This window comes from Zootoca vivipara, chromosome 5 (genome assembly GCF_963506605.1).
Source record: "Zootoca vivipara chromosome 5, rZooViv1.1, whole genome shotgun sequence".
NCBI classification, from domain to species: domain Eukaryota; kingdom Metazoa; phylum Chordata; class Lepidosauria; order Squamata; family Lacertidae; genus Zootoca; species Zootoca vivipara.
This window is the reverse complement of record NC_083280.1, coordinates 37,197,198-37,221,667: the sequence shown is the minus strand read 5'-3', so window position 1 is coordinate 37,221,667 and position 24,470 is coordinate 37,197,198. Positions and strand designations below refer to the sequence as shown.

Below are 24,470 nucleotides of genomic sequence, written 5' to 3'. Positions count from 1 at the left end.
GTAACTTTCTTGTGAAATGTGCAACAGTTAAAATGGCAATTGTTCACATTGTGCCACCAATCATAAATACTGTATGCATTAAAGCTCAACTTAGCAGGAAATGTGCGGGAAATGTGCGGGAAAGGCATGTTTCTGTTACACCAGGGAGCAGGAGCACCCACAGATACACAGTACGAAATTTATTTACTCCTATGACATGTAACAACTTGAAAATAGAACAGCTGGCACCTCAAATTAGAACATTTTAAAATTAAGTCTTAACGAGCAGAAATAAAAATCAACAAATTGACTTTTTTATACAGTACTCCTCTGGTGCGACATACTGTAAATCAGCTATATAACAAGAGGCAATAAAAACAGATTTATTTACTACTACACTCGCTGCTACCAGGAATCAGGCACAATATGAAAATTAATCTCTTATTCCAGACACACATTAGACATCTCACAAGCATGCATGCAAAGTTACCTACAGAAGAATAACTGCAGAAAGCAGTATGCTAACACAGGCCTCCTAGACAGGCAAGTTGCACTGGAAGTTAGAAGGATAAAAGCCAACTTCTTTCCTTGGAGCCACACAGGGTAACCCTATTTCTCTCAAACCAATCTGTTTTTGTACACAAACCACAAATTACTTATTTACCTTCCCTTCTCCCCACGGAATTATACGGCTGAAAGGGGCTGAAGATCACAGAGTCCAACCTTTCTCCCAATAAAGAAGAAAAAGAAGAAGAGTTTGGATTTGATATCCCGCTTTATCACTACCCGAAGGAGTCTCAAAGCGGCTAACAATCTCCTTTCCCCTCCTCCCCCACAACAAACACTCTGTGAGGTGAGTGGGGCTGAGAGACTTCAGAGAAGTGTGACTGGCCCAAGGTCACCCAGCAGCTGCATGTGGAGGAGCGGGGAATCGAACCCAGTTCCCCAGATTACGAGTCTACCGCTCTTAACCACTACACCACACCAATGATCTTCCACAGATCACATCCTTCCCCCACATTGAACCCACATAATAGTGGGTTCAATAACAACACAGAATAATGCATTTCCTGTATCCTATTACTCCACCCCATATTTCTGACAAGGACCCTGGCATGTGGATACTGAAGGTATACTGTCACAACCTCATTCTTCTTAACTTGGAATTCAAGCAGAGCTGGGTTTTGTACTATTGTAGCTACTATATTGTATCGATATCCCAGCTGCTGATGCATTCATGTGAAAATACAACCACATATGGAAACAAATCTGTCCTGGGGTCCGTTTTGTGTCACACATTAGTGGTGGTCAGACAGAGGACTCGAAGTCTCCAACTCCTCCCCTGTCATACAAATGTATCTCTGGCTGTCATCAGCATTAAGAGTTAATGTCTTCCATCTGTTCCCTAAATTATGAGTAGGATAATTTGTTTTAAGGATTGTGTTTTCACATCCTTTTCTTTGGGTTAATGATACTTACAGTAAATAGCTTAGCTGGTGGGTTTTTGTTTTGGTTTCTTTTTGTTCTGTTTTGCCTTAGTACGTTCACTTTGCTGATTTTTTCTTTTTTTCTTTTTGAAGTATGCTGTAAAATGATTGTTCTGAATGAGGCTTGCCTTTGCATGTGCTACAAAGAGTACCTAGGGGCTCATGTCCTGATCTGAAGACTGAGGATTAACAGTGCTGAGGGATTTCCATGCCATAAGGGATAGTGTTGTATCATTTCAAGACAATTCCAGAACATTGTCCACCAGGCCCACAGAGCAAGAGAGGCAATGGATCCATTGAGGTATCATGACACACTGATGCAACTCTGAATACTCACTCTAAATCATATGATCTACCTTCATAGAACACATTATCAATGTGAATTTTGAGGCCTAGGTGTTTTCAGTAGAAATTGTTGCTACTTACTGGTACAAGGAACCTCTGATGGGTCAAAGTCAGCACGGTAGTAGCCATTGCGACAAGTGCAGATGTGGGCAGCCTCTGACGTGGAGCGGCTGTTGGAGGGGCACTGTGTGCAGATCCCGGCACCCTGGTTTGCTTTGAACATCCCTGCTGTGCAAGCTGGAATAAACAAGGGCAGAGAAAGAAACAAGAAGATGTCATACTCTCATCAAAATGCATGTATCAGACAGGAACTGAATTAATCAAATTTTGTTGCAGTTCCCAAGACATTTTCCAAAATATGACATGAACATTATCAATAGAAACAAAGAATTTAACATCCTTGTACAGAAGGGTCCTGGTTTTACTGACAAACACCCTGAGAACTTTTGCTATCGGGTAGGGTGTAAATATATATATTAAACAAACTACCCCTGCCTGCTTGGGATTTAGGGCGCTGAAGGCAGCTCCCCTACACAGAAGGGAGATGGATAGAAAGCCACATATAAGTCTGCTGTCTACTGTGGAGTGACTCTGATTCTCTTTAATGTTAAAGGACCTCTTTTTGTAATACAATGGTACCTTGGCTGTCAAACTTAATCCATTCCAATTGGCAGCTTCCAATTGGCTGCAGAAAGCTCCTGCACTCAAGCGGAAGCCACAGAAGCCGCGTTGGACATTCAGCTTCCAAAAAACATTCACAAACCGAAACACTCACTTCCAGGTTTGTGGCATTCGGGAACCGATTTGTTGAGGAGCCAAGCCGTTTGACCACCTAAGTACCACTGTAATGTGCCATTGAAAATAATTTGGGCAGGGATGGCCTTCTTAGTATTCTTCCCAACTTATAATATTGAAATGAGTTATCTGATCAGCTTATTTGTACAAAGTGTAATTCTTTTAAGTATTGCTCCAGCACAACTCCCATTCATTTTTATTACTGAAGTATTCTGCAAACTCCATACAGTATCTTGTTTTAAAAAAGACCCAATTAATAAGGGTTTGAAGAATTGTTCTTCAAAGGGAAAAAATCCAAAGCATGATTCATTATTCCTGTTCTGATGTCTTACATGAGCCATCATTCATGATGCCCTCTGACAAATCGTGGGAGGGGGGGATACAAAAATTTAAAAAATTAAAAACGATCTATGTCTCTTTGTTTCACCTTTCTTTAAATTTTAGGCTGCAAAACTATACACATTTGCCTGGGAATAAGCCACAGGGAATAAGCCACAGGGCTTATTTCTGAGTAGGCATGCATAGGATCACACTATTAAATGTCTTGAATTCAGGCTGCCATACCTATGCAAGATTGCTGCTACCCGCCCTAAACCATCAGGACAAGGGGATATGTAATACATGGAAATATATATTTAAAATATATATTTAAATAGCACATTGCATCAGAGTTTCATCCTATGGCATTTGGTCAGTTCTGCAAAGTATTATCAGCCATCACAATTCCAGTAGCCTGGCATATCAAGTGATATTCTCAGACCAGTTCTTGACCACACTATGAACACCATTGCTCTTTTCAGTCTAATTGGCAGCTTTGGCACAGAAGATTTTTGCAGGCAAAAATTTAACAAAGCCACTGGGATTTAATGTTCAGAAAAGTTTGTTTCTAACGCTAAGATGCTAATGTACAATGATACAGAGTGAGCAGAGGCCGTCAGGATATTTGTCTTAATGAGACGGGTGAGCTGAAATGGGCTGTTGACATGAGTCCAGTGTGAAATCTTTGCATAATAGCTAGTTGTTGATGCAGCAGGATAAGGGTGGGAAGTTTAGAAGCTGAAATAAATTTATAAAGCAAAAACAAAGTTAAGAAGCATTAGCTTGACATGGAATTGTCTCATCTAATCATAATGATGGATGATGCACCATTAAGGACAGAAAATCATACCGCTTACTCTCACTTACACAATTCTCTCCACTCCGATTGGCTGTGGGTGTCTGATTTGCATAATCACTGAATGGTAATATGCCTTTTCAGGCAAAATATCCAAGCCGTGTGACAGCAACTAAGATTACGAGATTTCCCATCCCCTTGTCATGACAGGTAGGTACAGACTCAGGAATGGGGCGGTGGGGAGGGGAGAGAAAGGAAGCAAGAGTCTGCCTGGAGGAATGCTGCTCAAATTCAGCCTTCAGCTTTTCAAAGAACTCACTTGAGATTGCTTTTTAATACTTGTTCATACTTCATTTGCAATGCCTGCACACTCACAACAACAACAATCTGAAGGGTCTTTTGATTATCTCCCTCAAACTATACCCAGCGCTAATGTGTTTCTAGGCCATCACCTCAGAGCTTATTCAACCAGAAGCTAGCAATTAATTCATAAATAGGAAGCCCTCTCCACTAGAGCAATAATAATGTTTTTATCCTTGCTGGTGTGATGATTCATTAATCAACTGGCTCTCCGTGACTTGTGATCCTGTATGCAAAACATCAGTGGACTGACAGCCTGTTCATTGCTCCAACATATACAGAAGATGTACAGCCCAAAGGTGAGTTAGTTCTAGTCTTCCATGAATCAGTTACTATGTGAATGAAAAATGGATTAAGGATGCTCCAGGATAGATGCCAGGGTTATATTTTTAACTACATGTGTAGCTCAGTAGGAGAGAAAATAAGGGGGATCACGCTGAGCTAGTAAGAAGAACAGAGAAAGAAACACACTAAAGCATTATGCAAACTGAAGGGGGAGTTTCTGTTTGCTTTACCAATGAACTTGGTGCTTTTAACAGAATGCAACTGAGAAAGAGGGAAAGGAAAGCCAATGATTATCAATAGGTTGTTCTTCATATCCTTGCCAGAGGAACTCCCAAGATGACCAATGGTTCAAGAGTGGCAACAAAAAGCCATACTAACTAAGACAACCCTTAGGTCACAGAGGAAGAAATTATGCCTTGTGGCTTCAGCTGTTTCTTAACACACTTTTGACCTCATAGAAATGGTTGCAAATCCAGCAGATGGTTGCAAATCCAGCAGCAGCACCACGCTGAAACCATGGTCAATCAGAAATATGCAACTGGTTGCTCTCATGGACTGGTTGGACACAGATGAATGGTGGGAGAAACCAAGGCGGGAAATGCTCAGAGCCTGGTGAGTGGAGGTGGAACAACAATGACTGGTCACAGGGAGAAGAAGGAGACGTCTGGGAGGAGGAGATGTTGGAAGGTGAGCTGGGAGAGTATGTAGCAAAGAGAAGTCAAGAATCAAAGAGTCAGAAGGGGCCAAGAAGCAGAGATTAGTCAGGCTGGTGAAGAGTCACAGGTGTCTTCCCCTCTTGCTGCAACAAGCTCCCCTCCCTGCTTGTCTCCCAGAACCAGAAGAGGCATGAAAGAGTGAAGGAGCGATTGGTGATGCACAGAATCAGCCTCTGCTTGGGGAAACACCCGGTGAAGAGGGAACTTTGGGCAGCTGTAGGAAGTCAGGGACCTTCAGTCTTAGCAACTGCTTCATGGGGGCAAGACCTATTGGAGATGAATTGCTGTGTTCATTACACCTGACACTCCTGTGCATAACATGTTCATCTCCAACTTGCATAGTGTGATTTACTGAGCTCCTGACAGTTGCTTAGAGTACTTCACAGAACAGTATCTCACCAATTAAGTATTTTTCATACCTTTTTTCCTCCCACATCTACCCCTGTCTGTCCCATCTAAACTTACTTTGCATCCTGGGTGCCCCCAAACCCAATGCTACCCATCTTCCACTTCATGGGTGGGCACATGGAATCCCATATGGGCAACTGTGTGCATATAGCCCAATACTATGCAGAAGGATCTATAGAATGGGTGGGGATGATTCATCATTGGAAGTGCTCCCCCCTCTTCCCCTCAGCTCCATTCAGTTGCCCAGCTCCAGTTTTACCCATGGAGCCAAGTATAGGGGGGGGCACAAGACTGAGTAGGGGCTGCCCCCATTCCAGGGCAGGGGTTAGCAATGCATGATAACACTGGGTGGTCGTGCGCAAGTCATTATGTCTCAGACTCATCACAAACACTCACACATGTGAACATTATCAGCTGGGGAGAATAATATTTGCCTATACTAATGGAGGGTCTGGTTCAGAGGAAGGTGAAGGAGCTGCTCTAAGTAGGCAAGGAGTCTGGGGCTGGAAAGGTAGGGAAGACAGGAAAACAAGCTAGAAACAGTATGTAGCATAGTCTAGGCTTTTCTATGAAAAAAATGAAAAGCAACTATGTCTCACCACAAGAAATGGGCAGCAGAGAGGCTACAGCAGAGATCCTCAAAGTGATTAGGCCTTGCTAGACTGGAGATCATGGTTAAATTCAAAAACATATGGGTTTAGTTTCTGGAGTAACATATGGTGCCCTTCAGGTCATTAGAGTAATATTTCTCATGTGACTATATGCAGGGGTAAGGTGGTCATGATATAGATTATTTAGTAATCCACAATTTAATAGATTCATCCATCCGTTCTTTTTAAAAAATCCTTTTTGTCCTTTCCTTTCCCCTTTGTAGTATCTAATACTGCCTGATTGTTGGGGAGAGGGGGTAGGTCAGCTAACAAAGGCATCATGTTTCCTGCATCTGATTTTATCATTATATTGATTAAAGTCATGGTAAAATCAGATGCAAAGCACATGCACTATGTATGTGTTATATTGTTTTCTGTTTACTATTTAAGATTGGACTTAATGACAACTAAAATTGTGGGTAAGTAGCAATGAAGGAGAGAAGGGGTCCCCATGGAATGGTCTATTTGAATGAAATGAAAGGCCCATTGATAAAATGTTAACAAATAACAACAAACATGAAAAGCAGGCTTTGGAGAATTTTGAGCAGAGGAATGGCTGGAGGGAAGGGGAGGCATTTTACCCGCTTCCCACTGGCTGTCTTCCTATTTAAAATCCTCTTTTTTCCCCAGGGGCTTTGTTTGTTTCATGTATTGCAAACAAGGCACAGACCCAAACTAAGCCACTTCATCTCCAAGTTGCCACTGAGTTCTCCCTCTTTCCCACTCTTCAACTGCTACTGGAGGGTGTGGTCTATAGCAGGGGTTAGCAACCTTTTTCAGCCATGGGCCAGTCCACTGTTCCTCAGTCCATATATATATATATATATATATATATATATATATATATATAGGGTGAACAAATTCCTATGCCCCACAAATAACCCAGAAATGCATTTTAAATAAAAGGACACATTCTGCTCATGTAAAAACATGCTGATTCCCGGACCATCTGTGGGCCGGGTTGAGAAGGTGATTGGGCCGCATCCAGCCCACAGGTCTTAGGTTGCCTATAAGCAGGAAGAGTCTTAGGATGTCTATAAGCAGGAAGTGTGAGGCAGGAAGCTTACAGGAGGTAATGAATATGCTGGGTCAGGGAAGCCAACATGGTGGCCTCCAGATGTTGATTGACTACAATTCCATCATCCTTAGCCATTGACCATGCTGGATAGGGCTGATGGGCATTGGAGTCCAACAACACTCAGGGGTGACACAACATTGACTACTCTTGGGCTGTGTGCTGATAGCTAGGTATGGAGGATTGGTCCTAGAGGCCAGGGATTCACCTCTCCCTGCCCCCCCCCCCAAAATATGGTGGACCATGCAAAATTTGAGAACCTGGGCAGGAGTCCTTTATTCAACTGTAAAATAGGATTATCCTCACCCTATAATGTGCCTGGGACTGGGTGATGAGTCACTGATACAATTGCTTGCCTAAGACCACCCTGTGTGTCCACACTAGAGACCTGAACCAGAGGTTTCCCAGTGCATACCGTAGTTATGTTTTAAGTCATTGTGTTTTGCCAGCTTGCTTCTTTTTCTTCATTTTTCTTTTGTCCTGAACAGCCCAAGAGTGGAGAAAGAGCATATGCAGAGAGCCAGAAAATTATGACAGGCTGACATTAAAGGAGTAGAACAGGGGTCAGCAACCTAAGGCCCATGGGCCAGAGGCAGCCCATGGAGGTCTTCTGACCGGCCCATGAGCCACCCCTGAACAGAGTTACCAGCACAGCGCAGCGCGGGGACTTGCTTCTGCGGCACTGGAAATCGCATCTGCGCACAGATGCCAAAAATCATGGGTGCACAAGCTCATGCATGCATGCAATCCAGCCCACAGAGGGATCTCCGTGGGACCAATCCGGCCCAGGCAAGATAAACCTTGCTGACCCCTGGAGTAGAACCTTGGAATGGTCACACATTAACACTGAATTCCCTGGGGAATTCATTGCTAGCCCTGCACAAATCAATCCCTCCTTAGAAAAGCGGGTGTTTTGTTGTATGGATTTACTGGGCCTAAAAAGGAAGCATAGGGATAGGGACCTTAGTGGGATCTGCATGAGAACCCTAGCTGTCCACTGAAGAAGTATAGCCACAAACAGTTTTCCTCTTTGGTCAGCACATGTGAAGATGGAGGATTCTGAGGATGAACCACAGCAACTACGGACCATGAATAGGTGCAAAGGGAATGAGGACTGTCAGCAATGGAGGAGGGATTATGTCACATGGAATAAGAGCCATAGTTTATATATGATGGGCTATTAATTGATAACCTGAAGATTTTGACGATTAAAATTTGTAAATTTATAAGGTCAGAGTAATCCTATAGTTGTGGTATTGAGCAATATTCCATGGTGGAGCTACTACTTATCCCCATGCCTTGCTAGATCCACAGCTCGCATAGTTGAGGCCTCTTTTGTATGTGGTAGTGGTGGTGGTAATTTCAGGGTAAGAGGTGCATTGAATCCTGTCAATCTTTAGCCACCCCAAACAAACTCTTAAGCACTTCATTTCCCCACCACCACCACCAGCAGCAGCTACTATAAAAAGAGATGAAATTAAGGGGGTGGTTACTTTTAAGATACATTTGGGCAGTGAGAATTTATTAGCAGGATTAAGTTATAGAAATACAATCACCCCACAGTACAAATATGTAACTTAAAAAGATGTGAACAAAAATAATTCTAAATACATAAGAAAAATATGTAATCAATGCAAATAAAATGTTTGCATTTTATTGTTTAAAATCAAAAGAATAAGAACACAAAAGGATGCTATCTAAGAGAAAAAGTAAGAGCGGAACACACAAAAAAAAATGCAATTTGTTTTCTACAGCCCTCCCCTTGTGACTGTAAAAGCCATCAGAACTGCTTTTTTCTAGCACCCCCCATTTCTTCACCCACATGGAATCCATCACCCCACAGTCACATTACTTCGTAAAGAAACATATTAAGTGTCTCATAAACAGCGCAGTGATTGAGATAATGGAAAGTGCCTCTTATCCCCTGACTGTTGCATCAGGATATGAGACATCTCCTCACAGCCAAGGGGAGGAAATTAACAGGAGCAAGCTGGAGCAACCACTTTGATGCAATTTCCTTGGGAGATAGCGGTCCATCTAATCTTTATTGAAGTCCTTTAACCTCTAATTCAAAACACACACAGGTCTCTTGCTCTCCCAGTTCCTTCAGATAGTAAAAGGACACAGAATACCTGTCATGAGATGTGTACAAAAAAGAGCCCCCAATGATGGGTGGATCCAGTCGGTGCCCTTGAGCTCACAGAAGGGTGTTTCATTTAGTAGATAGGAGGAGACAAAAACTATTTTATTTTATTTATTTATTTATGCTGGTTCATCCACCCCCTTGCAGCTCCCACTGGAGGGGGACCCTATAAAATAGGGTGAAAGGGAGCATGGGGAAAGATATCAGGCAGAACGGGAAATTTGCAACCATGATGTTTGCTCTTCTTTTACTAGAGTTAAGGCTAAGCCACTGTATCAATAGCCAAAAGATCTTTGCAACAATGTTGTTTAAAACAAAGCATTGATGGCAGTGGTGGGGCTCTAAAGTGGTTTAGGATACCTCATTTTAATGCATTATTGCATTCTTAAATTTTTCATAGCAGGATATTTAAGAACCAGCTACATCTTGCTAATAAGTGTGGGGAGGGGAGAATTCCAGTGGGGTTGTTACTCCACAAGAACGTTTGGGGTTGTATCTTTCTCTGTTATTCTCTCTAGGCATTTTAAATTGGAAGAACCTCATGATGGTGGGGAAGAGGGTCTCTCTAGTTGTGGCACCCCAACTTGCATGGAGCTGTGCCTGATGCCTTTTCAGTATCAGGTGAAGACATTTTAATTAGCTGGGGCTTTTTTCATCTCTGTGATTATTCTTAATCTCTCTTGTCATTTTGTAAATGCTGCTGCTTGTATTACTTTAAATCCTTATTTATTGTTTTACTTCCCTGCATTTTAAGGCTCCCTTGTCAACCACTCTCAGAGTCCCTTTTGGGATTGCAGATCCCAAATATCCCATATAAAATATAAATAAATAGATTTTGTCTAAGACCTGCTTTCCCTCTCTTCTGTGTAGCCTTGCCATGAGATAACTGAAACAGACGGCAGAAAGCAGCTCAGATGGAACTTGTGGGTGTCAGAAAACATGTCCCAGATTGCTCTAACCAGGGGAAAATTGGCTAGATTTAGCAGCATGTAGCCTCAGTATTTATATAGCGAGATAAGAATCTTGGCTATTGGGTAAAAGCATTTCTTCCAGGTTTCTGAAAACAGACCCAGTGATTAGCCTCTCTTCACCTGAATACTATTTTGGCCACATGTGCCCTCAATATGCAGGTCATAAAATGTGATCTAGATGCCCTTGTGTTTGATTAGCCCAGAACCACTTTCATGATGAGAGACTGTTCAGGCACCTCCTTATCCAGAGATAAACAGTTTTCACAGCTGAGCTGAAGGTTAAGGGGGGAAAGCCATATAGAATGAAGAGTTACGATGGCTGCTTGCATTCTGGTGTAGATCATATTCTTTTAAGGGGTGGGTGGGTTGGTCACACACCAAATCTATCTCTCGGCTATAGCTGTTTGCACTAAACAATGGGTGCATTACATATCAAGTGATCCAACTTTTTTTACCTCGTGTCATCCAATTTCCTTAAGCTAAGTTTAAATATAAATTTTTAATTATTTATCTCATCTCGTTTGTGAATTACGAGGGTTTGAAATTTCAAAACGTTGACCATTTTGGCCTTGCCAGACTACACAAAAACATTAAAAGCTCAGTTCAGAATTGAGATACATCAAAACTAAAAACATGTTCCAAAGGCGAGTGATAGCTTCCTATTGCATGACAGATTTAAACTTAGCTTTGATCGTTCAACAAGTGTACAAAATATTAAGAAAACTGAATGACATTAGGTAAAAAAGTTGGATCACTTGATATGGAACGACTCAATGGCTGGATGATGACGATGATGCACCACCGGTGTACATAGTGCAACATAAGCAAAAAGACAGGTTGCCACCATGTATCCACTGAGACAGGATGTGACTAGTCTCCTTCTCCCCACATTCCCTCTACATCCAAATACAGCCAACAAAATCTAACAATGACTGTTTTATAGAGGCTCCAGGTTGCTAGACGTTGCTAACCACAGCTATTTTCTGGCAAAGCACTGAAAGGACCTGCAAGAGGTTTAACAAAGCACCTAGTTTGCATAAAACTGCCATTAGTTCCCTACATTGTGTCTTTTGTTAGTAATCAAGAGTCAAATACCAGCCAAAACCATTTATTCTCTTTTCCTTTCACACCCTGGATTCTTTCTTTTATGACTATTACATTTTATTTATTTTGGCTGCTACTCTAATGGCAGGAAAGGAACAGTGCAATGTAACTAATGCTACACCAACGGGCTAGGATTATAGCAGTCAATGAGAATATTCAGAGCAATCAATTTGTCACTGGTCAGACCACTCCAACCTTCACTTTTCAAACCCTAAACACTTGTAGCTTCAGTTTCAGAAAGTGTGATAACTCATGAACTGCAGGTGCCGGTGACTTATTTGTCCCTTCTATGCAATCTTAACAATTATATCATCACAGACAACGAATCACTTTTGTATATTTTCTACTAAATACAAAATGGTGGGGACTTTTTCTCTGATGAATATGCTAAGCAATGCATATTAAGAAAAACAGTGTTTCTTCTTAACGTCTATGGTAATGGCTTTTGGAATACATCCTTTACTCCCTTTGCAGGCCCCTGCAGAGGCACTCTGAAAAGTTGAAAAGCCCTCCTAAGCAGCACAATGTGAGGTACAGAGCCCAGCAGGAGATGGACCATTCTAAATTGGGCAGAATCACTTTATGTGAGCTGCTTTCTGCTTGCTCAAACTGCCTGCCCAGTTTGGGGCAATTCCTTCTTCAGGGGTGTTGACTGACACACCAAATAAACTGTCCAGGGGCTGAAGAGGGGAGCAGATGATGAGGGAAAAATCCTGTGATTTGTTCCTCATGTTTCTCAAAAATCAAAGTCCATATACATCAGGCACCCCCAAACTGCGGCCCTCCAGATGTTTTGGCCTACAACTCCCATGATCCTTAGCTAACAGGACCAGTGGTTGGGGAAGATGGGAATTGTAGTCCAAAACATCTGGAGAGCTGAAGTTTGGGGGCGTCTGATATACATGCTGCAGCTTGTGTGCTAGTTTGTTAAGAAGCAAAAACAACACAGCTATGCTTCTCTTTTCTTTGCGCAGTACTCAAAATAGTCAAGACACATGTGAAGTTAAGTTGGCTAAGGAGAGAGAGGAAGAGGGAGAGAGGTTCCTGGAGTCTAGATTTGGATGACAAACACTGAAGGAAGAGACAAGATGGGGAAGGACAGCATGGGTACAGTGGGCCACCCGTCTCTGCCATATGGACCACTTGGTAGCTCAGCTAATGGGTCACACTTGTTTATTTTAATGACAATTAATCTGAATGATTCTTGTCAAAATAAAGGAACAAAGTGCATTTTTTACTACACTGTGCATGGTTTTCTGTTACTACTTAACTTGCTAATTTGCAAATTTCAGTAATCTGCAATGTGTCTCTTAGTTATTATTACAAATTAGTATCTCTCTTCGATAATTACAGTCTGTCTGCCTATACCCCCCAACAGTTTCAGCTGAGTACATCAGCTTTCACTTCCTGTCCTAAATTGTTTGATGCTGTTGCTGAAGGCTGTCAAAGACCTTAGATTCAGCTCCTATTATGCCAAAGGTAATATTTCTGTTCTATCGGAAGGCATAAGGTGGTAAACTCCCTAGGTGTTGTTCGTTCCTTTTCATGAAAAGTGCCCTTCTGCCAGTTACCAGGCCATGTGAGAGTGCCGTGAAACCTGTCAGAAAGGTGCTCCTAAGAGAGGGGAAGAAAATTGGGCAAAGCTACAAGAATTATATTATTCCACCCTAAACCTCTTGCCAATTGCTGCACAAAATATTATACAGAACATTGAATGTAAGTGTTCTGCCCCTCTCTAGAAATTATATAAACCAAAGTACATGGAAAAGCAAGAGATGGAAGAGGGGACAGGCATAGACTTGATAACATTGGGGATCTGGTAGGGAACAATAATGGCAAAGAGAATCTGTAAGAAAATGGGCATTATTATTTATATAGCACATGACGTTTCACAGGATACAATCCCCAAGGGGCTTACAATCTAAAATTTGACACAAGGCAAACAACAGGGAGAGAAAATATGCAGGTTTTCCCTGCACAGATGCCTCTAGGTACTAATGTCTGTGGATTTTAGCATCTGCTGCTGTCTAGAGGCTACAGCCACCAAAACAAAAAAAGTGGCAGTTCAATATCAGCTACAAAGCTTACTTGTTGTAATAATAAATGGGGACCATGTAAACCACTAAGAACAACTCTGAATGAAGAGCAAGGTAGTAAAAGGCAATAAATAAATACCTGTCTCAAACAGCACCTGAAGCAGAATTTAGTAACAATTCTAGCCATTCCCTTCGGGGACTGAATTAAAGTTATCCGGCTGGTTCCTTGTAGTCCCATACGATATGACTCTTGTCTGATGCATCCTCCTCTTTCCACCCCCCATTCACAAGGGTAAAAACACAGTTTTTGGAATGTGTCCTCAAATGCAAGAATGTAACCCAAGCCTGACAGTATAGAATCCAGTTGTGGCTGAACATTCTCCCACCCTTATGTCAATGAGTAGTTATTTTGCTGAGGACACACAGCACTCTTTCCACTTGTGTCAAAGGGGCTTGTGCAGAAGGCCGTTCTGAGTGGATTGTGGCCCACCACTCCACTCACAATGCAAGGCTGTTTTGAGCAAAATGTAACCTCATTTCCAGAATTCCAGGAAATGACTTAGGCATTCTGTTTGTGCCGTTCCTTCAGAACGGGGAATGTGATAAATGGCTTTCTTTATAAGTAGCCTTTCAAATAATAATCTCAGTGAAGAGAATTATGCAGGAAACACAGCAAAATCACAAACCTGACTAATGACAAACAGCTCTCTAGAAGAGAGGAAAAGTTCCTACTTCATAGTGAGTTCCAGTTCCTGCCAACAGGTAGACATAATACATGGATCCTGGTCTTCACTTAGCCCAATCTCTCTCCCCCACACCACCACCTTGTTCAAATTCAGTGTCTCTTACAGTGATGTAGTGGTGACTTTTGAAGTGAAGGAGCTCAATTCATGGCAGCCCCCATACAGCCACAAGACTGTTTCTAACTATTGGAAAATTTAATAAAAAGTTTTTTTGTTTTTTTTAAAAGACTGTTTCTAACTAGCCCGATGGCCAAACAACACTTTTCCTATTGTTTGTGGCATGACTGCAGTCTTTTGCATCATTCCATAGGAATAAACATAACTGAACTCAGTAATGCTTATTTCTGACTGCATGGGCTCAACTTAGAAGATAAAAATAAGCTTTAACAAAACATCTTCGACCAACCGAACTGGAACCTTTAGCTTTTAATTGGAATTGTAAACTTTGCAAAGGAATGTCACCAATTAAACTACTAGCATGAAGAAAGAACGTCACCAAGACAAATATTTGTTGTTTGCCTCATTTGACTATTTTCACCATTCTCTGACTTCCTCTATGCTAATTTGTCACAAACAAACTTGGATGGCATATACTGTGTTTGTGTGTGTGTGTGTGTGTGTGTGTGTGTGTGTTTATATATATCTTATTCACATACCGGTACTAGAGCAAAGTGGGTCTGTCACTTACACTGGTTGTCCATCAAATGACATCACTGCTCCTGTCCTGAAAAAATGTCCCAGAGCTGTGTCTCTCTCCCCATACCTTCACCATGCACCTCCTCTGCTACACAATAGCTCCTTCCTTAGTCTGCTCTGGAATCTGATGCTGCAATCCTGTTATCTTTGGGGAGCCAGTCCCCTCTACTCAAACAACTTCCACGCTTGGTGGAACTCAAACTACCCATCCTGGGTGATTCCCTTTCTACACTTCTGCTGCTTCCATCTTTGCTGATGAATCTATTCCCACAGCTTCCAACCACTCTTCTCCCTCATCCATAGTGTTGGGATCATGATAACATGAAGGAGTACTGAATGTCAGCCACACCCCAAATCTAAGGGCAATTTTCCTCTCTAAGAAAAGTAAGAACCCCAGAAGAATGAGAAATCTCTCCTTTATTATATGTGAATGCCCAGGTCTTCCAGATAATACATTTTACTTCTTCCCATTCCATTATCTCCTCCCATATAAGTGTACTTACAATTCTTCTCCGTGCTCTTTTCTGACACTCCCTATGTCTAGAACAGCCTGCTCATTATCTTATATGCCAAGTTATTTCCCTGTCCTTCAAAACTAAGCCTTTACAGCACCATCATTGGGAGCACCTGTTTTATTCTGTATCAAGGGGTGGCAAACCCTTTTTCAGACAAGAAGGCCGCCTTCCAGGGGGCCACATACCAGTGGACCTGAGGCTCCCTACTCCTGTTCTATATGCACTCAGCCATCACCTTTTCTATTCTTGCTACTCCTTCCTCAAGCTCTGCCCTTCACTTTCCCCGTTTCCTCCCCATATACCCATATACTGTAGACTGTCCCCAGGACAGGTGAGGCTGCGGCTGATCCCTTATTTTCAAATCCGAAAGTTGACAGCTATGGGTATGTCCCATAATCACTTATGCTATGGAAACTCTGCAGTGTTACCAATAGAACATGCACAATGGTCAGAAATATCACACAACTGCTGAGAGAAAACATGAGAAAAGATCTTCTCTGGGCACAATTACCACATATTCTTTGTCCAAGAGAATGCTCCTTTTGTGAGACGAAACATATAATGCAAATGAATCTCTGGTGCTTAACTTGTAGAAAATATTCTCACCACAAACAAAGGGCACAGATTTTCTATTATCACTTGTGAGGGGCGGGGGATCCTTTAATCCCTAAACAAACTGAGCTGTAACCAGAAAACCAAATCAACCTTCCTCGCATCTAACAATCCACTTGCAATTTAAGGGGAACATTGTGACAGACCACTTTACTGCAATGAGACTTTTAGATATGTGCAACTGGTTTCTATAAATAGTGTTTAAGGAGTGGAGGGAGCAGGATGTAAATAAATTTGCTTGCTTAAATTAGCAAATTAGTTTCTATAGTGCAAAAGAGCATCTGGGCCAGACTGCGGGCCTGTAGAGATACCATAAGGTCTGGCTCAGACATAATGCGAAGCCATGACTAATGCTAAACCACTCCTCCTCCATGCATAAGAAAAGAATGAAAGCACAGGCATTTAGTTTTTAATGGACTGCACTTTCCTGTCATACCCAAACTCGAGAAGCTTTGGTTAGTTCAAACAAACCAGGACACAGCGGTGGTTTCATATCTTAGTTTGTTAACTAATCACAATTTCCTAAATTCAGACCTAGTCGGGAACTTAGTCCCCCTTCCTTTGAGTGTGAAGGAGGAGGAGAGGAGTGTGTCTGAGTCCATGGCTTGTCACGGCTAGTTCTCACAATGTTAAACCATATTTCAGTGTTGTGTCTGAATGAGGCCTAAGAGTGACAGCTGTCCAAGCCATTTGCATAACTTCATCTGGATGCCTTTGTCCACTTTTCAGGATAATCAGTATACTCAGTAAAGCCAATTATCAATCAATTTCGTGGATTGACATCCATGTCATGAGTTCAGCTTACACCGTCTTAGCCGGCAGCGTTTGAAAGTTTTCATGGAAATGCTATCGTTGAAGACATAAATCTCTGTATTGGTTTGTTGTACTGATGTGCATCCAAGCTATGGCATTTCCAACCCTTGAAAGCTCTTGCCAACTGAGGATCAAATGGGAGATGATAGCAGCAACTGTATTTGGTTATTTATCTTCTCCATTAAACAGGGGGTTATTGGATTGTTATTTTTAACATCAAACAGGGCACATGGGTGAGAATAACTGAGCCCTACCATGCAGTACACCACTTCCTCATTCTCCATTTTTCATTTCCGGTTCTCACAGCTCAACTCCCTTGCAGTATCAAGCTGTGTTGGGGAGAAAGTTCCCAGGGAGTCGTGACTGTCAGGAGCTGAGGCAGAGGAGAGCATGCAGCTGGGGAGATGTGCCTGGAATGAATCCCAAAAATCAGACAAATGGGCCTCAAGGGCATCATTTGGCTTCTTGGACTGCATTTTGCCCACACCTGGCATCAGGCCTGCCAGCTTGGCCCTGGGACAGTGGGTGCCCGGGGGCTGTGTCCATGTGTGCATCTGACATCAGCACGCCCACAGTGCACATGTCTGATGTCAGCATGCCCACCACAGCCAGGATACATTTTTGAGAGGGGGCGCGACTAGCCTGGCTCCAGCGCACAGCCGGAGCTCCGCTGCCAATGTACACCCAGCCTCCGCTCCGCTCCTGGGTCAAGTCTGACCTGGGAGGTGGAGACAGGAAGGAAAATCTCAGCAGCATCACCACTCCTTTCCTCATCTGGGCAGTGTGCCCAGCTGGGCTGGGCGTGGCAGGCTTCCTTGGGGGTGCACTTGGCACGAGCGTACGCTCTACTGCTGGGCGTGCTGATGTCAGGCGCACACATCCCCATGGTGTCTATGGCACCATGCAAAAAATATATGGGTGTCACGCCCTTTCATGGGGAATGTTGTGGGGGCTGGAGCAGTGCCTATGCCTGACATACCCTGCTAAGCCAAACTGAGAGAGGTATGACTGTCTGTATACAAAAGCTCCAACTATTGCACTAAGAATGCACTATTCATTTTGACAGATCTCTTTCCCCAGCTTTGGGTGTTTCCTCCCACTTCTGAAACACAGCCCATGCTTGACTCGAGAGGGTTTATGCAAATTCTCTACTGTGCTGTGTGCTCTTCCCCCTTCTCTTCCATCAGCCTCAATGATAGAAAATAGTGTCTTGTTTTCAACTAATGGCAATTTCTTAAACATCTTACCATTTCTGCCCTTGAAAACTACCTCTTGCATGAATTAGTGTCAGAATCTATCCGTGTTTCAAATCCTGTGGAGTAATGTGATTTTGTTTGCAAGTCAGAAGAACACAAAGATGCATTAGACACCCTGACAACATTTCAGAAAGGAGTTATCAGAGAGTCTTTTAATTCTCTCAATGTATTCAAAATTTTCCGAATGCATTCCACTTGTCAGTAAGACTTAACAATAAGCACTGGGAAACAGTGGAATTTCCCCTCCTAGCAGGAACTACTATGGAAATAAATCAGTTTAAATGGGGTGAGCAGCCCTTTGACTTGCAATCCTGACAGCTCCCAGTTGCCCCAAGCCACAGAAAGAGGGAAGGGGCTAGAAAGCAATCACCATATGTGTCCTCCTTGCTGTGAAGAGAAGCTCAGGCAAAGCCTTCTGCCTCCCTGGTCTCTCCCATCTTTGGACGTTTTTGGGCAGCTCACTTTGCCTGCCCCATTCTCACTCCACCTGTATATTTCCAAGTAAAGCCACCTGCAGGTCCTTGCTTATGGGTAGACCTTTCCTCGTGGAGCAGGCTATAATTTGAGCGTTAATGCTCAAATCTGCACAGTGCATAAGCATAGCAAGGATCCAAGGCACAACAGGTGATATGCATGGCTAAGTGAGCTACAACACTGATCCGTTATAAAAGAATTGAGTGGGCACAGCTTGAGCACAGTTAGAGCGGTGTTCCTTTGGACTGGGCAAGCAGAGTGGGTTAGACCCGAGCTGTTTGTGCTGGTGCTGGTGTCTCAATGACTTAGGTGACAGAGAAGTCAGTGTTGACTCATAATCATACTGAATGGTGGACATCTTCTGCAAGGCTGAACTAGGGGTGGACTCTGGTGGCACTGGAGGTGGAGCTGGGGCTGGAAATGAGGCTGGTAGAGGAGCTGGTGGTGAAGTGGGCACATAGCATCTGGGTGACATGAGAGGGAACAGCGCAGAGTGCCAGGGTGACTACTGGGACCCTCGCTGCAATCCAAATCCTCACCTGTAACTTCCCCTAGGTGGCTCCTATGTCTCTTGTGGCCCAAGCATTGCCTGTCCAAATTCCCGGGGTCATCAATGGGCAACTCTCCAACTTCTCCGAACAACTTTTGAAAAGCCATAGGTTCCTCACCCTTACCATAAATGATTCATTTTGTCAGATTTACTGAGGGGAGGAAGTAGTACTAGACCAGAAACACACTTTCTAGGAGCTCAGTTCTCCCCTGCAAATTTCCATGGAGCCCCATCATGCAGAGCCCCTTCATGAGAGCTGCAAAGGGAGAAAGGGGAAGTTGCAAAAATATTTCTTTGTCTGGAATGACCAAAGACACTACAGGTGCAAGTCTTCATCTTCATTTGAATGCGCGAGGGCGAAGTTTTCAATAACCTGCAAGTGGGTGGGTGGCTGGGGGGAACCAATGAGAAAAGCCATTTAGGTTCTCTAGGAACTTCCTTACCAGTGCTAAGATTTATAATGGAAGCCAGCTGCAGCTGCATCTAATAAGCAGTGATATGTCCTCTTTAAGTTGCCACCAGCCTTAACTAATCAAGCTCCACTGAAATATTTGTCAGGGTGATTCAGCGTTGTGAGGCCTATATAAATCTTAAGATACAAGAGGTTGTTAAAATGTGCAAGGAGGTCTTTGCATAGCAATTACTATCCTGCCATAGGGGAAATCTTTGCAAAGTAAAATGTACTCTTGGGGTAACTCGCCTTTTAACAACAATTTCATATATCCAGACATGGAAACAAACGTAAGATAAAGTGTCTACCACTGCCTCCTCTCTCTCTTTCCAGTTAGCTTTAAAAGAGCAAAGCCAAGTGGATAATTCCTCCCAGCTACATTAGCACAAGTGACTATCAGTCAATAAATCCCTGGTCAACGCATTGTTTTAACCATGAATTCATTAGGTGGCCTTAGCCAAGCCATTATCTCACAGCCTCAGCAGTATCACCGCAATACGGATACTGTACAATAATACTGACCTGTCTTACATGATTGTTTTAATGCTTACTTTTCTAATGCATCTGAAGCACTTTGAATGCTTGAAAGCCTAAGGGTAGCCCCTCCAGAGACCATTGGACCCCAAGTCCCATGAGCCCCAGACCCCATGGGATGATGGGAGCTATAATCCAACAATGTACAGAAGGCACCACGCTGGCTACAGGTATCTCTCAGCTGTATCTCCTCTGCCTCAGGAAAATTAAAACATGAACAAAGAAAAGGTTCCAGCTTCTCAACATAGCCTGAGGAAAGATACCATACCTGCATTAAAACTCTGGAGAGCCGGTCAATGAGACAATGCTGAGCTAAACAATGTGTTGACCAGGGATTTATTGACTGAATGGTAAGCTAAACAGACTACTGGTCTGATTTTTTCTATGGCAGCTTCCTTTGTTCCAAGGAGCTCTTATGGAGCAGCCCAGTCAAATGGGTGGCATATAAATTTATTATTATTTATTATTATTATTATTAACCTTGCAAACATGATGAAATTTATTTTATACCTGGGACTCTCAAACAGTGGTGCCCAAGCTTCACTCAGGGGGTATGCGACATGTCCACATTAAGTATTCATATGGATTTTTAATTTTAATTTTATTTCTTTTAATGCTCATGCTGTATTTCACTGTACTGCAGTTGGAATTCCAAAGAATGAGAACTGTAATACAAGAAAATAGAATAAACTATTAAATTGCATCCAGCACAGCACATTAGAATTGCTGCAGCAGGCAGAAAAATCATTAGGTGGTCTGCCAAAACCACCAGCAATATTAAAGTATTCCGTGAGGAGGGGAAATGCTTTACAATTAAAAAGGTAGGTTATGATTTGATATGATTTGTTAGAATTTTGCTTTTCGTATGTATTAGTTTGTTTGTTATAATTTGGGGGGAAATTATTATGATGTGATTTAATATGATTTGATACGATTTGTTATAATTTCCTTTTGGTTTGTGTTTGTCTGTTGGTTATTATTTGTTGATATTTTAAATAAGAAATAAAGTTAATTTTTAAACCTGAAAAAAGAAAAGAAAAAAAGGTAGGTTACATCGCTCAGACGACCCTAGCCCAGAGTGGTAGTCTCATACTTTGGACTTGAGGTGAGGCCTGCTTGTGAACAATTTATGCACCACAAGAAGATTCCACAGCATTTAAGAATGCTGTATTTTAACCTCTTTGTACACCACCAGAAAAAGTCGATGGGTAAATGACCTATCCGTGCCTAAGATTTAAAGCAGCTTTCCCTTGAACTAGACTATAAGGAGAATATAAAACCTACACTGACTAGGGTGCCAACTGGATTTTTCTTCCACATGTGGTTACATTTTAACAACTTTCACATGCAGCTAGGAGAAGGCTCAAATTTGCTTCACATGTCACGCACAAGAGTTTAACCACGTTTTGGGGATTTTCTCAGAAACTATGAGCCCCATAAACATTTGTGGGTTACTCCAAACAACTCTAATAAAATATGAGACCCCCGAGATCTGAAGCAATTCATTTGACCAAGAAAAGGCAAGTCCCGGACACCTGAGCAACCAGCTGACTGGGCAGGGTTCCAGACTGAAAGGTGATACCCAATAACGAAGTGTGATTCCAGGGCAGTTCTCACAGAGCGAGTTGGGTCTGTGATTCCAGGGAAGTCAACAGAGATTAGATCTCTCCCGACAACATCTGACTTTCATATTTTTCAAAGGATATCTTACTTTGTAGCTTCCACTGTTAGCCTCACAGGGAAGCTTCACAAAGAAGACACTTCTCTTCTCAATCTGATTCCCCCACCCAGGGGGAAATGAAGTGGCACCTTTTCCTCTCCATTTTTAAAATAGAAATGTATTTGGGGAGTGGGGGGGGCACTTCACTTGTTTTAGAAATCCTTCACACTCCATCTCCCAGGCCTCCTCCCCTGGTTCCTTGCTGTGTATGGAGCCAATAAAGCCTGTCTAGCACTTTTGTAATTTTCAGAAGTTTAATATCCCCACAGGGCCAGTTGTGACCACATTTGCATTGTCTTTCTGAATCCTGACAAGACAGAAGTACTGTTCTTGGAGGACGGGGTGGTGTGGAGGACGGGGTGGTGTGGAGGACTCCCTGGTCCTGAATGCGGTAACTGTGCCCCTGAAGGACTAGGTGTACAGCCTGGGAGTCATTTTGGACTCACAGCTGTCCATGGAGGTGCAGGTCAATTCTGTGTCCAGGGCAGCTGGACCACAGCACAGCGAAATACAATAATAATTACCTTTCTGGTGGTTCTTCATAAACGTTGCTGAAATGTTAACTTTGCAACTGTAATGATACTTTGTCTACTTTATTGTAAACTTCTTCTCGGCATCAATATATTGTTATAGTCGTGTGCTTTTCAGCACTTGTTATGGTTGTTATATACAACTGTGCTCTTGTATTTGGTTTTCCTTCTTCTCTGCAGCTGCCATCTTTGATCTCTGCTCTTCCAGTTTCTCTTACTGTTCTGTTCAGGCTTATTGGATAGGGCAAAGGCTAGCAGTCAGCAGCAGGAACAAAGATTTAGAAGCTCAGAATGAGCAGGCTACATGAAGAGTATGATAAGAAAAGCAGGGACCTAGTTCTTACTGAGGGACGCAGGTGGCGCTGTGGTCTAAACCACTGAGTCTAGGGCTTGCTGATCGGAAGGTTGGCGGTTTGAATCCCTGTGATGGGGTGAACTCCTGTTGCTCGGTCCCAGCTCCTGCCAACCTAGCAGTTCGAAAGCACCTCAAAGTGCAAGTAGATAAATAGGTACCGCTCTGGCAGGAAGGTAAACGGCGTTTCCATGCACTGCTCCAGTTTCGCCAGAAGCGGCTTAGTCGTGCTGGCCACATGACCCGGAAAAAACTGTCTGCAGACAAATGTCGGCTCCCTCGGCCAGTAAAGCGAGATGAGCGCCGCAATCCCAGAGTCGTTCGCAACTGGACTTAACTGTCAGGGATTCTTTACCTTTACCTTTGTAGTTCTTACTGGGGTAGAAACTCTGATTCTGGACTGCATTATTTCAGATTGCAAATGGGTGGCGGCTCACAAACCTGAATATTCTTCAATACTATAATCCTTCAAACAGAAAACTAGATATCAAGGAGCCATATAGTTTTCTATTTGAAGAGATTTTATTTTTATTTGTTTCTATGGAGGGTAAATCAATTAAGTAATCCCCCATGTGAAGTGGCACTGCCCAAACATATCACCATCATGATCCAGTTTATTTTCCACAATAAACCATGCTCAAAGCTGTTCACAACATTGGGATAATAATTCACACTAAGGTCTGATGAGAGAAATGCAGAAAGAATCTAAATATTTATCTGAAAGCTAAATGTTGCCCCAAGCAACACCCCTTCAATCAGCCAGAGCCCCACCCAGTTAGGCATGCCTAATTACCAGCAACAGGCATTGATGACAATTTGGTGCCAGCGACCAAAGATTGGGCAGCCTCAGAGTCAAAGGGAAGGAACTGACAGATGGCTCTCAAAGAAATAACATTTTGTGAAAGAGCACTTAGAAATGTTATTCATCAGTCTTCTAGTATATCTAACATGCAATGCATTTTAATCGCCCTCTCAGCAACTACTGCAGATTGTGCGGACACCTTAGGAATAAAATTCCCATTTCACAGATGAAAAAATGCTTCAGGATAGTGGTTTGACCAATACTAACCAGTGAGACCATATTGCAGAGGAATAAGCCATAGTCTCTCCTAGTCAGATATGCAAATGTTTAGACCTTGGACAGCTCCAAGAGGTAGACGATATCTTGCTTCAATGTGCTGGAACATGAATGAAGCCACACAGCAGGGATTGTTCCAAACCCTCTTTCTTTTTTTCTTTTCTTTTTTATTTATTTTCATGGTACAGAAGACAAATTTTGAGAAAACAATTGTTACAACAGTAAACAACAAGTAACTTGTCCTAATAAAATTACAGACGTTTATCATGCCATGTGTTAGAGTTTAATTTGATTACTCTAAGTCATCACGCCACATTTTCCCATGAGTGCTCACCGGTGGGTGGACAAGGGATTAGACCATGGTTAAGTTTTTAACTTTGCACTTCTGTAATGCTAGTCCTCAGTCCCAGACCAACCACTATGCCACGCTGGCTCTCAAGTGAATGAGAGGGAAGAGTTTTGAGACGGCAGAATGTGTCAATTTAGGCTGCAGTTGGTGTGGAAGATCACATTTCTCAGTAGTCCTCCATGTAAAAAACAAAAACTAAACACCCTTTGTAAGTAAAAACCTAGCATAGCACAAAGAGAGCTTGCTCCTTAATGTGCTAATTTTCTATGTTCTGGGAATATTCACATAGAAGAGTGTTGAAAGTTGAACTTCCTAACTGCAGTCTGGCA

The 24,470-nt window shown here is 42.6% G+C and overlaps 1 protein-coding gene across 4 annotated transcripts in view; it reads right to left on the bottom strand.

Annotated features, from left to right (window-relative positions):
* EPHB1 (EPH receptor B1) overlaps nt 1-24,470 on the bottom strand; it is a 344,890-nt gene that overhangs the window by 102,070 nt on the left and 218,350 nt on the right. For all 4 annotated transcript variants that reach the window (XM_060274589.1, XM_060274587.1, XM_060274588.1 and 1 more), the window contains exon 4: nt 1,893-2,048. In XM_060274589.1, the coding sequence (XP_060130572.1) occupies nt 1,893-2,048 (156 nt within the window). The remainder of the gene's footprint in view (nt 1-1,892; nt 2,049-24,470) is intronic.